This window comes from Dipodomys spectabilis, unplaced genomic scaffold, assembly GCF_019054845.1.
Source record: "Dipodomys spectabilis isolate Male_0828 unplaced genomic scaffold, ASM1905484v1 ptg000230l, whole genome shotgun sequence".
NCBI classification, from domain to species: Eukaryota; Metazoa; Chordata; class Mammalia; order Rodentia; family Heteromyidae; genus Dipodomys; species Dipodomys spectabilis.
The window spans coordinates 1,813,523-1,829,327 of NW_024870907.1; the positions used below are offsets into that span (position 1 = coordinate 1,813,523).

Below are 15,805 nucleotides of genomic sequence, written 5' to 3' on the forward strand. Positions count from 1 at the left end.
GAGAGCGTGCGCCAGGGCAGCCATCTCTCCAGACACATCTCACAGCTGGTCTTGTCCTGGGAACTTTAATATCATAAAGTCCTCGGCGATGGGCCCCTGCCTTGCCACACTGCTCCTGGAGCCTGGCGCGGCGGGCTCCTTGCGGGACTGGCACAGGCACCTCCCTGCAGGGGAGACGGGGCGGCCCTGCTCGCTCAAGTGCCAGCAGCAGCCATGCCCCGGGCGGGGCTGTGGGGTGGAGGGCGGAATCCACTCAGGAAGCTGTCTTGGGATGGTCACTGCACAGACCCTGGTCCCGTGTGAGTGGACCTTACAGTGGGCCACACGGGGCCACAGAGGAGGAGGGGTGCTGGCACCCACGGGTGTTTCTTTCGGCCAGGGCAGAGCTCTTGGACGCTATGATGCTCTGGCACGGGCCCTGGTCAGGCCTCGTGGGCCGTCTCCGGGAAGAAGATCTCTCGGCATCGCTGAACTGTGTCTTGAGGGGATACCACGCTGTGGCCGACAGTCCGGGGGTCGGCATAGATCTCAAAGTCATTCCCACCCTGCACACGGAAAATGTGCACTTAGGGGAGGCCTGGAGCTAAGGTGAGGGCCCAGTGCCACCCAGACATGGGACCCCATCCCCCCCCCGTCTTGTCAGAAGGCCCCCCTTCATGGCCCTTGTCACACTTGCTTTGTGACAGAGAATAAGTAGCCGACCCTCTCTGGGCCCTAGCCTTCCAATCAGTATAACGGAGCTGGTGAGCAGCTGGCTGTCTTCAGGAGCCCCCAGGAAGCCCATCCTGTTGGCCTGTGTCCTGTGACCTTGACCTCGGGTGCTCTGGGTTCTGAGGGCATCCCCGTACTCACAGGGCTGGTCTCATTCCCAAAGAAGTGAATGATGTCAAAGCTGTCCTGGTCCAGGCTGTCCAGGCAGTAGCGCTTGTCCCAGCCCTCGGGGAAGACGTCGAAGCTGATCATGCCTCCTGCAAGGGGGGGGGGGTGAGGCAGGGGCTGGGGGTTTGCAGGGTGTGCTTAGGCAAGGCCCCTTGTTCACTCATTCATTCAAACTACAGAGCCTGCTTAGCGCCAGGCACAGGAGCCTGGAGATCTTCAGGGATGGTGTGAGCCAGGAGGAAACAGACAAAAACCACCTGAGAGTAAGGGGGGGGGGGGCGCTGTGCTCAGCCAGCTGCAAGGCTGGGGGAGGCGTGGGGACGTCTGGGGAACTGGGTGCAGTCCGCACGGAAAGGCAGGATGAAGAATGACCTGGCAAACTGCAGCACTGGCAGCAGGGAGGAGGCTGGCCTCCAGGGCTCCAAAAGGAGGCTGAGGGTGTGTGTGTGTGGGAAACAGCCTCTCAGGGGCTCTGAGCAAAGGTGTGATATGATCAAAGAGCTCAAAAGGACCCCAGCAACCGGGGAATGGGGGACATAGCAGCCAGATCAGCTGCATGAGGCCAGCTTCAGCCCTGGGGGTGTCCTGAGTGGCAGAGGAGAGCAAAACCACCTTCTACACAGCTGGACAGCGCCCTAGGTCCAGGAGGTGGAGGTGGAGAAAGAATACCAGGAGGCAGGAGGGCATTTACAGAGGCAGGCAAGACCGGGCACCAGTAAACACCCTGCTCTGGCCTACTTAGGGCTCCATGCCCCTGCTATGCAGAGACAGAGAGAGAGAGAGAGAGAGAGAGAGAGAATGTGTGTGTGTGTGTGTGTGTTTTGCCCCTGCTATGCAATGTGTGTGTGTGTGTGTGTGTGTGTGTGTCTCCTGTGCTTTGCTTCTCAGACCTGCTGCAGGCGGATGTACAGACCTCTAGAGAACCTCAGTCCCTTGCCGGCAAACTCTGTCTTTAAGGCTTCCACGAATTTCTCCCGGATCTTCTCCTTCTGTGGAAAGAAGGGTGCTGGCTGAGGTCCAGAGGGCCTGCTGTGTGCCAGGCCGGTGCTGGGCACGCATCCACCTGAGCTCACTGGCTTTCCAGGTAGGTATAACCTCTACTTGAGGAAACGAGGCTGAGAGAGGAGTCATGCTCTGCTCAAGGTCACCCAATGTAGACCATCTGTAGCCCTCTGAAGAAGGCCCAGAGGGGCTGGAAGGTGGCTCAGTGGGTGGTAGAGCGCTTGCCTAGCATGCATGAAGCCCTGGGTTTGATTCCTCAGTACCACATACACAGAAAAAGCAGAAATTGGCCGGGCGCTGGTGGCTCACGCCTATAATCCTAGCTACTCAGGAGGCTGAGATCTGAGGATCACGGTTCAAAGCCAGCCCGGGCAGGAAAGACTGTGAGACTCCTATCTCCAATAAACCACCAGAAAACCGGAAGTGGCGCTGTAGCTCAAGTGGTAGAGTGCTCGCCCTTGAGCTGAAGAGCTGAAGGACAGCGCCCAGGCCCAGAGTTCAAGCCCCACGACCAACAACAACAACAAAAAAAGCCGAAATTGGTGTTGTGGCTCAAGTAGAAGAGTGCTAGCCTTGAGCAAAATCTCAGGGATGGTGCTCAGGCCCTGAGTTCAAGCCCCAGGACTGACACTTAAATGTAGGAAGGAAGGAAGAAAAGAAAGAAGGAAGAAAAGTAGGCAGGAAGAAGGCCTGTCAGTAGAGACCCAGGAGGAAGGGGAAGGGTCGGCAGCCTGCGCGCTGGATCCCAGTGTCCTCCACTTCAGAGGGGGGCTCAGTTTGAGTCAACACGGCACATATAGCTCAGGTACTAGAAATGGAGGGAGCTGGGAGAAGAAGCCCCACAAGTAAGGGGCTTACAGAGATGTCAGGACAGCGGGTCTGGTCCCAGGACGCCCTTCCCGGTCCCTTGCACAAAGGTCACGCACAAGGCCATCCACTCAGGACTGTGCTGGGGAGAACAGCAGGCAGGACACATAGAACTCAGCCCAGAGACACACATTGGGGATCCCAGCAGTGAACAGAGACAAACATCCCTATGGGGCTGAAGTGGCTGGGACAGGGCAGCCAGATAGACAACTCAGAGGCCCAGACACCAAATGGGGGGAGGGTGATGGACACATCCTGGGGGGAACAGAAAGGCCTTTAAAGACACAGGATGGTGATGAGTACCACCCAAAGTCAGACTGGGCAGGACTGGAATGAGGCAGGCAGTGCAGGGCCTGGAAGGCTGGTCCACGGAGGCCAGCGATCATGCTGGAAAGGAGCCAGCCTGAGACTCAAAGACAGGCTGCCCAGCCTCCAGGCTTGGACGCTGTGTTGCTCCGTGGACAGGTCACGTGACCTCTCCAGGCTTGGACGCTGTGTTGCTCCGTGGACAGGTCATGTGACCTCTCCAAGCCCATTTGTTGCACTAAAGGGCAGAGAAGTAACTGCTGACCCCTGCCTGCTTCTTTCTCATTGGAAAAGCAGAGATCCCAGCTTCGGCTTTGCCTTCCCAGGAGGTCGATGGGCCCTCGGCCCTGGTCTCTACCACAGGCTGCTCTTTGGGGCCTAAAGCTCTGGTGAAATAGTTCCGCCCAGCCCTGAGTAGTCGCAAGTCCCTTCTGTAAGGGACTAGAGGACCAGGCTATTGGATGACCTCTGATGCCCAGTGACCTTGACCTCTTTGTCCCTGTGTCCTCTTCTAAAAGAGGGGTCTACTTGTCATCCCTGTCGAGTCTGAAGGACCCAGAATCTGAATTGAAGCTGGAATATGGGATCCAGGCTGTGTAGAGAACACAAATTATTCCTCCCCTGTCTCTAGGGGGTGAACAGGAGTCAAAGAGATAAGGAAGAGGAGCTGGGGGCAGAGGGAAGGTAGTACGCACCAGCCACAGCCCAGCCTCCGGGGCCCCTGCCCCATGCTGGGCTGGTTACCTGCTCCAGAGGCCAGAGCTGACGGTTTTGTGAGGTGGCAGTAACTGCTGCCCCATTTCCCAGATGGGAACACAGAGGCACGCAGCGGCAAAGCTGCCTTTCCAGCTTTCTGGGTGAACAAGGGGTAGAGCATGGCCTGAAAGGGGGGTCCCTCTGTAGACGTGTGTAGGTAGGAAGGGGTTCTTGGTAGTATTAGGGTTTGAACCAGGGCCTCTTGCATGCGTCGGCAGGAGCTCTCCCACTAAGCCGCACGCCTCCAGCTTACCTATGGTCAACCCCAACAAGAAAAGTCTGTGTGCCTGTGGCTACTGCCTATCCCTAGGCCGGGGGACACAGCATGCAACGCCTAGCCCAGACCCACCTGCTCGCAGGAAGTACCGGAGGCCAGTGGGCAAATCAGAGCCAGGCTTAAAAGGCCCTCCGACACGTGCTGGAGAAAGCAGAGGGTCACGAGGATGGAGGAGGCAAGGGGAGCGACTGGGGGAAGTTCTGAGGGTAGGAACATGGCAGAGACAGTGGACTCCCGTCTGTGCAGATGCGCGCGTGAAGACTGGCTTTAGAGGCTGAGGGAACAGGAGCTATGGGAGCTGAAGGTGGCAAAGGTGCCCAGGCTGGAGCCAGCACGAGGAAGGGGGACCCGCACTGGCAAGAGGCTGACATGCCGCCACTCCTGGCACACAGACCATGCCCGAGGGGATCGGTTCAATGGAACTCCTCCCTGCAACCCATTTTACTGATGAGAAACAGGCTCAGAAAGGCCAATAGACAGGTCCGTGGGCATGGCGGGTGGTACCTTGTCCAGTTCGGAGAACTCGAGCCGTTCCTCCAGGGTGCAGCTGCGGCCGATGGGTGAGATGTTCAACATGCCATTCCGGAACTCGATGAAGGTTCCACTGGGGTGGGGGGAAGGGGCGACAGAAGACGGGGCCAGGGAGAAGAGAGCAGTCCTGAATTCAAGCCAGCCCCAGGGCACCACAGCCTTCCTGGACTTCATACATGACCAGAATCTACCCAGCAGTAAATCAGGGGGAGGGATGTGCAGGGTTGTGCCTAGCAGGTGCAAGGCTGTGGCTTCTTCCCTCAGACACACACACACACACACACACACACACACACACACACACACACACACACACACACACACACACACACACACACACACACACACACACACACACACACACACACACACACACACACAGTCAGAAGCCCAAGTATGTCAAGTTCTATTGGAGCAACCCATACTTTTCCACCCTCAGGCCACAAGTCCTGGAGCCCAGACCAAGTGAGGCCTCTTCCCTCAGACACACACACACACACACACACACACACACACACACACACACACACACACACACAGTCAGAAGCCCAAGTATGTCAAGTTCTATTGGAGCAACCCATACTTTTCCACCCTCAGGCCACAAGTCCTGGAGCCCAGACCAAGTGAGGCCTCACCGTTTCTTGGGCAGCCTGAGCAGGGCCATGTAGCTGAGGCAGTAGTTGATCAAGTCCTGCAGCAGTTCCTCCCCCAGATGATTCTGGATGGTCTAAGGAACACACAGGGCTCTAAGCACGACAGGACAGAGGCACCCCTGCCGCCCCAGTGGGGAAGTGGGTGGGCCGCACACAGACCTGCTTGGAGAGCAGCTGCCCATGCTTGTACTGTACCGTCCCGTTCTCAGCAAACACGTAATCAAACTTCTCAATGACTTCCGGGCCACGCAAATGCCATGGGACAAAGAAAGAGGGTGAGGCCACACGCTGATGGCTCACACCTGCAAACCTAGCTACTCAGGAGGTTGAGTGTTGAGGATCGAGGTTCGAAGCCAGCCTGGGCAGAAAAGTCCATGAGACTCTTAATGCCAACTAGCCACCAAAACACTGGAAGTGGAGCCGTGGCTCAAGTGGGGAGTGGGTGATAAAGCTCAGGGATAGGACTTAGGTCCCGAGTTTAAGGCCCAGTACTAGCACTCTCACATAAAAGCACGAGACTGGGCCCAAGAGACACTCCAAGGGTAGTAAGTTTGGTTTGGCCTCCAGGGGTCATCCTGGGCCTGCTTCTTCAGCCTCCACTCCTGTAGCTTTTGCTTTTTTTTTTTTGGTCAGTAATGGGGCTTGAACTCTGGGCCTGGGCACTGTCCCTCAGCTCTTTAGCTCAAGGCAAGCACTCTACTACTTGAGCCACATAGCCACTTCTGGTTTTCTGGTGTTTTATTGGAGATAAGAGTCTCATAGACTTTCCTGCCCGAGCTGGCTTTGAACCGCGATCCTCAGATCTCAGCCTCCTGAGTAGCTAGGATTACAGGCGTGAGCCACCGGCACGCGGCTGTTTTTGCTTTCTTCCCAGCCACTCTTTAGGCCACTGCTCAGGCAGGTCTCTACCTCGAAGCCCACCTGTCCCCTGGTCCCCCACCATCTTCAAGATTCAGCTCCCTCCTGTGGAAGCGCTCTAGGACTGCCCAGCAGAGGGCACCATTTCCCATAAATCCTCAGCATGGGACCCAGCTTTCTTACTATTCCCTTTTCATCCCCGGCTACAGCTGAAGTGAGCTCAGGGGGCATGGCCAGGACTCTTGCAGGATCTGGGTGACAGGTGACCATCCCTTGGATGATGGTGGCGTGGTGAAATGGAGACATGACGGGATAGGGAGATGTTCTTGGATTTCCTGATGGGATGAACGAGGGGGCAGGGAAGAGGAAAACTGGGAGGAAGTTTCTAGTTTGAGGAACAGAGGTATCTTCCACCACCGAGCTGAAACTGGAGCCTCTCAGATCCATGGGACTTCCTGGAGGACTTCAGTCTCTGCTGTGAGAAACGGGCGATTGTAGCTGTCCTAAAGCGTGATGCTGAGGATTTTATGAATGGGAGGCACCACCTGGCCATTTTCAACAAGTCACAGCCATTGCTGATGCTGTCTGATGTAAAGATGAACCGACTCAGCAGAGATGCTACCCTGCCCAAGGCAGGACCCTGCCTGTTCTTCTCCTATTTCTCCAGAGTCCAGTCCAGTGCCTGGCTACAGTAGCTGCTCTCTAAATGTTTGTTGACTCGGCAAGGGAGTCATTTACCTGATGCCTTCTCTACCTCTTCTTCCCACAGAGGCCAGATTGGGTCCTGACTCCCTCCCAGCTCCCTTCACCACCCCCCCAACTGGACCAGCCCTGGACCCGCGCCTACCTTCATCGCCATCACCCAGTTGCTCAGCAATCTTAGAGTAGTCAGAGCCGCCCACCACACCAATCTGCACCCTACTTCGTAGCTTCTGCAGGAAGGCTGACACCTCAGGGTCAATTTTCTGGGGAGAGGGAAGAAAAGGATTCAGGGAGTGCTGCATAGAGTTCAGAATCCAGGGAACCCACATTCAACCTGGAACAGTGCAGGAATGAATGACCGTCATCTCTAGTCCAAAAAATCAGAAATGCAAAATCTACAGCTTTTTGAACCCTGACACAAGGCTGCACAAATGCAAAACAGCACATTTGACTCGTGATGGCCTATAATCAAAACAGATCTACAGGCCTGGAGGTGAGCATGTTTGCCTACCATGGTTCTCAGCAAGGGTTCAAAATCCTGGGACTACAAAGCAAAAACAAAACATAAAACAGAAACAAAAACTGCACTCAGGGCATAGTGGTTCATACTTGTAATCCTAGCACTTGGGAGGCTGAAGTTAGAGGATCAGAGTTTGAGGCCAGCTTCAGCTACACAACAAAACCCTGTCTCAAAAAAACACTAACAACCAGGTGCTCGTGGCTCATGCCTATAATCCTAGCTACTTTGGCTGATATCTGAGGATTACGGTTTGAAACCGGCTCACGCAGGAAAGTCCATGAGACCTAGAAAGCTGCAGGTGGCGCTGTGGTTCAATTGGTAGAGCACCAGCCCTGAATAAAAAACAGCTAAGGAACAGTGCCCAAGCCCTGAGTTTAAACCCCAGGACTGGCACACACACACACATATGCACACAGAGTGTAGATGGATATTGCTGATTTGAAGATAGTTTTGTGAGATCCACTAAAACTTAAAATGCAAAGCCCTGAGTTGCACATGCACAGGTTCATTGGGCCTGCTTTGCAATAGTGGGGAACTGCAAGCCACTTCCCTGCTGTCAATGGAGGAATGATACCACCTTCCCTTCAGGAACACAGATAAAGTACATCTATGCTTCCAACCAGGCAGGCTCCCAAGACACACGAGCTGCAGCCAGTAGAAAGCCACTTAATTAAAGAATAGCCTCACAAAAACAATGCCTCAAAAAATGCCTCATATTTCCTTTGGTTAGACACATCCAGATAAACGTCTGGAAGGAAGCCACACTATGCAGGGGACCACATTACTCTGGGAAGGGAGCTGGGCTTGGCATGAGGGCAAAGTGGCCAGAGGGAACTTTAGTCTTCTTTGTTCAATGTTATTTTTTTATAGAAAGAATGGGCTTGTGAACACTTATATAATTAAAAATTAACTTTGAAAAGCCCTAAGTGTGGGGCCCCGGGGAGGAAAATGAACAGGGACTGGCAATTCAGCAATGCGTCACCGGACACAACGAGGAGTCCAGGTTGCAGGCCATAGAAAGCGATCTTATGACAAGACAAATCTAGGCAGTGGTGCTTCACACCTGTACCTAACTAATCAGGAGGCTGAGATCTGAGGATGGCAATTCAAAGTCAGCCTGTGCAGGAAAGTCCATAAGACTCACCTCCAAGTAGGCACCAAAAAGCTGGGAGTGGAGCTCAAGTAGTAGAGCACCAGCCTTGAGTGAAAGCTAAGGGGCAGTGCCCAGGCTCTGAATTCAAGCCCCGATGCACAAGGGAGAAAAAAGGTTCCCTGACTGGGCCCCAGCCTCTCTCCAGTTCTGTGCACACTCCTAGGGCGGCTGGTGCTTTCCTGCTAACTTAGGGCTCCAGACTGAGCACCTTCACCATAGCAGCGGGGAGGGGCATCCAGACGCTGAGGCCTGGGTTCCCATCAGCCTCTGCCCGGTAACCCGGCCCCACAGCAACCGCCCTGGGGTGATCCCTGTGGCTCCCACACTGGAGCGTGATCCCCCCACGGGAGGGGGGGGATGCCCACGAACGCGGCCTGCCTGCTGATTCATGCACCCAGCTGGGTCTGGGGACTCATCCAAGACGAAAGCCAAGAGACAACCCTGGCTGGGGGCGGAGGTCTGGAGGTGCAGTCCTGGAGGCACCCGACACCCCGGCTCTGGCCGTGCCTGGGTGTCTCCATCTTCAGCAGGCTAGGCCTGTGGGGCCTGTCCTCCAGGTAGCGCTGTCCCTCCACGGCCTGTGGCCCCCACCAGAGGGCGACTCTGCCCCCGGGTGGCGCGCGTAGCCTGCCGGGCGCCCGCCTCGGACGCCAGCCCGGGACGCAGGGTGCATCCGCGGGCTGCCAGGGGTGGGAGCCCGGCGGGGAGGCGGGGGCCGTGCGGGGGGCGGCTCGGGGCACCCGTCACGCCGGGCGCTGGGCACCAGACGCCAGGACCTGTGCTGCGGCACCCCGCACCAGGTCCGGAGCTGGCTGCGGTCCCGCCGCCGCAGGCCCCGGGGTGACACTTCCGGCGAAAGCTGCCGAATGTCGGGGCCCTACCTGGCGAGCCGGCGTGAGGGTCCCGTCCACGTCGAACAGGCAGAGGATGCGCTCCTTCCTGCGGGCGCCCTCGGCGGTGACAGCCATGGCTGCAGCTCCGCGCGCAGGGCGGAGTCATGGGTGCGGCCGCCCAGGTCGCGCGGGACGGAGGCTGGACGGGGCGGGGCCAGTTGCGCGGTCCTGAGGGGGGCGGGGCCATCCTGCTCCAGACGGGCTAGGGATTGGTCCCTATGGAGAGAGGCGGGGCCTGAGCCAGCGCGAAGGAGCGTTCTGATTGCACCTGGCAGGAAGGGGGCGCGGCAAAGGGCGGAACAGAGCGCTCTGCGTGCGGTGGGTGCGCTCCACACAGGACCCAGGGCCTGGCAGGCGTGGAGGGACCCGGCGCGCCGGTCCCCGGCGGGGGGACGGGGGTGGCAAGGCCGGGGGGCGGGGCCACGGCTGGGCAGCGCTCCGCAGGGCTGGGCACGGGCAGGACTCAGCCCAGCTGCTCTCGCCTCCAGGATTTGCGGGCCAATCCCTTTGCCCTACAATCCTGAGCTCTCAGAAATCTCCTGATGGCCTCTGCGCAGGCTTTGGATTTTGCCTGATGGTCTTCCGTGATCCCTTTACTCCTTCGGAGGTCATTCTGTCTGTCTAGAAAACTCAGCTGGGAGCTGGCCTAGTGTGCGCAAAAGCCTGGGTTCAGTCCCCAGCACGGCAGAAAGCAAACAAGCATAATAATAATAAACAAGCATAACAACAACAATAACACTAATAATAACAAGAAAAAATTCCCTGCTAGCCACTGGTGGCTCACGCCCAAACCTGGAGGATTGCAGTTTGAAAGCCAGCCTGGGCAGAAAAGTCTCTGAGACTCCATCTTCAATTAATGAGGGAAAAGTCGAGTTGGAGGTATGCTCCAAATGATAAAGTGCCTGCAGCAAGCAAGCCAAGTGCGAGTATGAGGCCCTGAGCTCAAGCCTTGGTACTATAAAAACACAAAGTCGGGCTGGGAAGGTGGCTCAGTGGTAGAGCACTTGCCTTGCATGCCTGAGGCACTGGGTTCGATTTCTCAGCACCATGTAAGAAAAAAGAAAAAAGCTGGAAGTGGCGCTGTGGCTCAAGTGGTAGAGCGCTAGCCTTGAGCTGAAGAGCTGAGGGACAGCGTCCAGTCCCAGAGTTCAGGCCCCATGACCGGACCCAAAAACAACAACAACAACAAAAACCCACAAAGTCTTCCCAGATCTTGTCTAAAAGATTGGCATTGGAGTCAGTTCGGGCTGTCTGCCCACTTTCTTAGACAGATCTGGTCACCTCTCAGAAATGTGTGTCTCCATCTATACAATTCGAAGAGCATCATCTATTGTGTAGGGCTGCTTTGCACATGAAAATAAATGCTAGCTATAAAAGAGCTCACATAATAACCAGCAAGAAAAGCCCACACCAAAGGAGAATCTATGGATGTGCTTGCAGTACTGAAGCTTAAACATTGCTTACTTGTGTTTAAAGCCTTGTATCCAGATTCTCTGAGCCAGCTTCAACTTTTACAAAATAAAGAAACATAAAATGATCATTGAGCTGGGCTCTGGGGTGGCTCATGCCTGTAATCCTAGCTATTTAGGAGGCTGAGTATGTGGAATCAGTTCAAAGGCAACTCAGCAGGAAAGACTGTAAGACTCTTATCGCCAATTAACCACCAGAAAAATGGAAGTGGAGCTGTGTCTCAAAGTGCTAGAGTGCTAGTCTTGAGCAGAAAAAGCTCAGGTGCCAGTGTCCAGACTCTAAGTTCAAGCTCCATGACTGACAAAAAGAAAAAGAAAAGAAAAAGTAAAAGAAAAGAAAAAAGAATTGGCTAAATGTTCTTTTATTATTTTGATTTTTGTTTTCTTTTTATTTTTTGTCAGCTTTTTCAATTTATTTATTTTGAGATGGGGTCTCTCTATAGAGCCCAAGTCTACCTCAAACTCAAAATCCTTCTGCCACAGTCTCCTGAGTGTGGGATTATAGGTGTGCCCCACAGTGCCTTGTAAAGCTTGTGTGTGTGCTGGTACTGGGATTTGAACTCACATTCTAGACATTGTTCCTGAGCTTTATCACACTACCGTTAAGCCACACCTCTACTTTTTGCTTGTTTCTATTTACTTGGAGATAATAGTCTCTCAGACTCATCTGCCTGGGCTGACACTGAACCTCAATCCTCAGATCTCAGTAGCTTAGATTAAAGGTGTGAACCACAGGTACCCAGCTTCCTATAAAATTTCTAAGGTTCATCTATAATATGAAATACCATGAAGCCAAGAAAATCTTCATGGTAGAATAAACATGAAGAAGGCATGGTTCCTCTGTGTGTGTGTATGTGTGTATGTGTGTGTGTGTGTGTGTGTGCTGGTCCTAGGGCTTGAACTCAGAGTCTTGGTGCTGTCCCTAAGCTTTTGTGCACAAGGCTAGAGACCATTTGAGCCATAGCTCTACTTCTGGCTTTTTGTGGGTTAACTGCAGATAAGAGTCTCATGCACTTTCCTGTCTGGGCTGACTTAGAACCGCAATCCTCAGATCTCAGCCTCCTGAGTAGCAAGGATTGCAGGTGTAACCACTAGGGTCCCATTTTTGCAGTGGTAAAATAGCAGAATGTCTCAGGCTGTTGGTATGGTGAGTTTCAAAGCTTCCCCCCCTTTGAAATGTGCCAACTACAGCTTTGTTTCTTGGTCTCCAGCATTCCCCATTTCTGCCTCCTATTTGGGCTAGAGGCAAAGACCTGCCTGTGTTTCCTGGACCTCAGATATTGCCCCTTAGCCGAAGGAGTACCTGGGTGGGGGGAGGGGAGGCTTTCTGTTGTTTCTACCATCCTTGCCTTTTACACCTCTGATGAGTTTGGGGATAGGAAATAAAAGAGGGCATGGTTTCCCACCAAGCCCCAGCAGGCTATGCTAAGGCTTGAAATGGAGAGCTGGGAACATAGGTCAGTGGTAGACGGCTTGCCTAACATGTACAAGGTCTTGGGTTCAATCCCCGGTATTGCAAAGCAATAAATCAACAGGAAATCACTCATCGTGGTTTCATGTCACCGAAGTAAAACTAGAGTATTCATCCAAGCTTCCCAGCAAGGAAGATGGGAGAGATAAAAGCCAAATTTCCCAGATAGGGCAGTTTCAATTGGCATGAATTTCCCTCTGCTTTAATCCTTATACAAAAAGAATAACCTGAAATACCCTGATGTTAACTACTCCATTATCTTTTGTTCTTCTCTTCTGTCTTCCTATTCCAGTCTTACAGGGAAACTTTGAAGTGACTCACCTGTTTTATTGTTTGGTGTGTGTGTGTGTGTGTGTGTGTGTGTGTGTGTGTGTGTGTGTGTATGTGTGTGTGTGTGTGTGTGTGTGTGTGTAACAAGTCCTTGAACTGTTCCTGAGCTTTTTCTGCTCAAGGCTAGAGCTCTTACCACTTGAGCCACAGCTCCACTTCCAGCTTCTCAGTGGTTAAATGAAAATAAGAATCTCAGGGAGGCCGGGCGCTGGTGGCTCACGCCTGTAATCCTAGCTACTCAGGAGGCTGAGATCTGAGGATCGCGGTTCAAAGCCAGCCCGGGCAGAAGAGACCATGAAACTCCGATCTCCAATAAACCACCAGAAAATCGGAAGTGGTGCTGTAGCTCAAGTGGTAGAGCGCTCGCTTTGAGCTGAAGAGCTGAGGGACAGCGCCCAGGCCCAGAGTTCAAGCCCCACGACTGACAAAAAAAAAAAAAAAAGAATCTCAGGGAGGCTGGGCGCCGGTGGCTCATTCCTGTCATCCTAGCTACTCAGGAGGCTGAGGTCTGAGGATCACGGTTCAAAGCCAGCTTGAATAGGAAAGTCAGTGAGACTCTTATCTCCAATTAATCACCAGAAAACCGGAAGTGGCACTGTGGCTCAAGTGGTAGAGCACTTGCCTTGAGCTGAAGAGCTCAGGGATAGCGCCCAGGTCCAGAATTCAAGCCCGACAACAGACAAAAAAAAAAATCTCAGGGAGGGGCTGGTAGAGTGCTTGCCTGGCATGCATGAAGACCTGGATTCAATTCCTTGGTACCACATACACAGAAAAAGCCAGAAGTGGTGCTGTGACTCAAGTGGTAGAGTGCTAGCCTTGAGCAAAAGAAGCCCAAGGACAGTGCCCAGGCCCCCAGGACTGGCAAAAAATAAAAAAAAAGAATCCCAGGGACTTCCCTTCCCAGGCTGACTCTGAATTGTGATCAGATCTCAGCCTTCTGAGTAGCTTTCTTGTGTCTTTTTCTGTCTCTAAAACAAACTTCCTGGAGTCTACCTCAAAGGGTGAGGGAGGCTGCCTTAGACACCTTAAACAAAGCTCACCAGTCCAAGCTAAGAACAAGTATGAAGACCTACGGGATAGCTCAGCAGCTGGCACTAGGCTGTCATGTTTGACCAGCCTGGGTTTGATCTCCAACACCACAAACAAAACAAAACAACAAGGAAAAGAGGGCCAGGCTGGGAATGTGGCTCAGTGGTCCAGTGCTTGCCTAGCATGCATAAAGCCCTGAGTGCCATTCCTCAGTAGCACATACACAGAAAAAGCCAGAAGTGGAGCTATGGCTCAGTTTGCTAGCCTTGAACAAAAGAAGCTCAGGTCCTGAGTTCAAGCTCCAGGACTGGCAAAAAAAAAAGAGGTCCTGGAAAGTGGCTCAAGTGGTAAAGTTCCTGCCTAGCAAACATGAGACCTTGAGTTTAAACCCCAGTATCACCAAAAGTAAATCCAAGAAAAATCTATGGGTAAGAAGTTATCATTGAAATTAACTGGTAACAAGGAATAGTGAGGATTTGGTGTCTTTGTGAATCTCATGATGGAAGAAGGAAAAGGTGGAGATGGCATCTTTTTTTTTTTTTTTTTTTTTTTTTTTTATTGTAAAGCTACTATACAGAGGGTCACAGTTACATGAGTGAGGTTATGAGTACACTTCCTCTTGAACATTGTTACCCCCTCCATTGTTTTCCCCCTACCGGAGATGGCATCTTTGGGCAAGCATCTAGACCAACACTGGAATGGTGGTAAAAGGAGGAAATAGGTTGGGTGCTGGTAGCTCACACCTGTAATCCTAGCTACTCAGAAAGCTGAGATCTGAAGATTGCTGTTCAAAGCAGCTCAAGCAGATAAATCTGAGAGGTTCTTGTCTCTAAGTAACCAGCAAAAGCTAGAAGTAGAGGGATGGTGGTAAAATGTCAGCCTTAAGCAAGAAAGCAAGAACCTGAGTTCAAGCCCCAGTACTGGCACAAAAAGGGGGGAGGAGAAAAGAGGAAATAGAATCATCATGTTAGAAATCTTGGCACAAGTTTAAGTAATGGCTGGTAAGCAGAGAATTCGATGGCCCCTCCAAAAGGCTTGTTTTACTAAAAAAATAATAATTGGGTCATGTGCATTTTCGTTTTGTTAAATAAAGAAAAATGTCCTCTGCTCAACTCAGTGGAATGCTTTTTCTACTTTATGGAATGAAATGCTGTTCAATTCTAGAATAAAAATAAAGCCAATTAGGATCATTAAAATAAATTGCTATAATTTTGTCCTCAGCAGTTTTGGTCATACAAAGACACATGCATCTAGATGCCTATGACACTGCTGTGTGTGCCCAATTCTTTTGTTTCTACTGTGCATAATCCTGTCTTTTGAATATCTATACTTGGCTCTGAACTCCGGGCTTCAAATCTGTTAAACAGGTGCTCTATTGCTGTGCCACATCTCCAGCTCTGTGTGTATGTGTGTGTGTGTGTGTGTGTGTGTGTGTGTGTGTGTGTGTTGGTGCTGGAACATAAACTCAGGGCCTCATGCTCTTGCTTAGCTTCTTTTCTGCTCCAGGGTGGCATTCTAGGACTTGAGCTACATCTCCACTTATACTGTTTTGATAGTTAATTGGAGATAAGAATCTCTCAGGTTTGTCTGCTGAGGCTGGCTTTGAAGTGGGATCCTCAGATCTCAGCCTCCTGAGTAGCTAGGATTACAGGCATCAGCCACTATCACTTGGCTTGTATGTTGGATTTTTTTAAGATAGCACCTGACCACGTAACCAGGATGTCCTCAAACTCACCAGGTATTCCAGGTTGGCCTTGAACTCTGGATCCTCTGAGTCTGGAGACTGCAGGTGTGCACTACCAGGCTCTCTGCATAATTCTTTATTTATTTTTTTTTTTGGGTCTGGTCATGGGGCCTGAACTCTGGGCTTGGGCGCTGTCCCTCAGCTCTTCAGCTCAAGGCTAGCACTCTACCACTTAAGCCACAGTGCCACTTCCTGCTTTTTTCTTTTTGCTTATGTGATGCTGAGGAATCGAACCCAGGGCCTCAGGCATGCAAGGCAAGCGCTCTACCACTGAGCCACCTTCCCAGCCCCTCTGCATAATTTTTTTGATTGGTTTGCTTATTTTTCTGACTAGGTAGCCATGGTGTCCTGAGATGATCACTGGA

General features: G+C 52.6%; 1 protein-coding gene across 1 annotated transcript; it reads right to left on the bottom strand.

Annotated features, from left to right (window-relative positions):
- Nucleotides 1-49: 49 nt before the first annotated feature.
- On the bottom strand, nucleotides 50-9,535 carry Pmm1 (phosphomannomutase 1). The gene is made up of 8 exons (XM_042697947.1): nucleotides 9,386-9,535; nucleotides 6,977-7,094; nucleotides 5,431-5,507; nucleotides 5,254-5,345; nucleotides 4,592-4,691; nucleotides 1,793-1,868; nucleotides 853-968; nucleotides 50-545 (listed from the first exon to the last, which is right to left on the bottom strand). Exons 1-8 carry the CDS (start codon nucleotides 9,470-9,472, stop codon nucleotides 423-425), a joined length of 789 nt encoding a protein of 262 aa, XP_042553881.1. The 5' UTR covers nucleotides 9,473-9,535; the 3' UTR covers nucleotides 50-422.
- Nucleotides 9,536-15,805: the final 6,270 nt, after the last annotated feature.

What these genes read in the sequence shown, in the direction of transcription:
- Pmm1 (XM_042697947.1), bottom strand. Translation starts at nt 9,472, where the DNA reads ATGGCTGTCACCGCCGAGGGCGCCCGCAGGAAGGAGCGCATCCTCTGC. An exon ending in AGTTCTCCGAACTGGACAAG is followed by an intron (nt 1,869 to 4,591) that starts GTACCACCCGCC and finishes TTCTTTCCACAG; the next exon opens with AAGGAGAAGATCCGGGAGAA. An exon ending in GGGACTGAGGTTCTCTAGAG is followed by an intron (nt 969 to 1,792) that starts GTCTGTACATCC and finishes CCCCCCTTGCAG; the next exon opens with GAGGCATGATCAGCTTCGAC.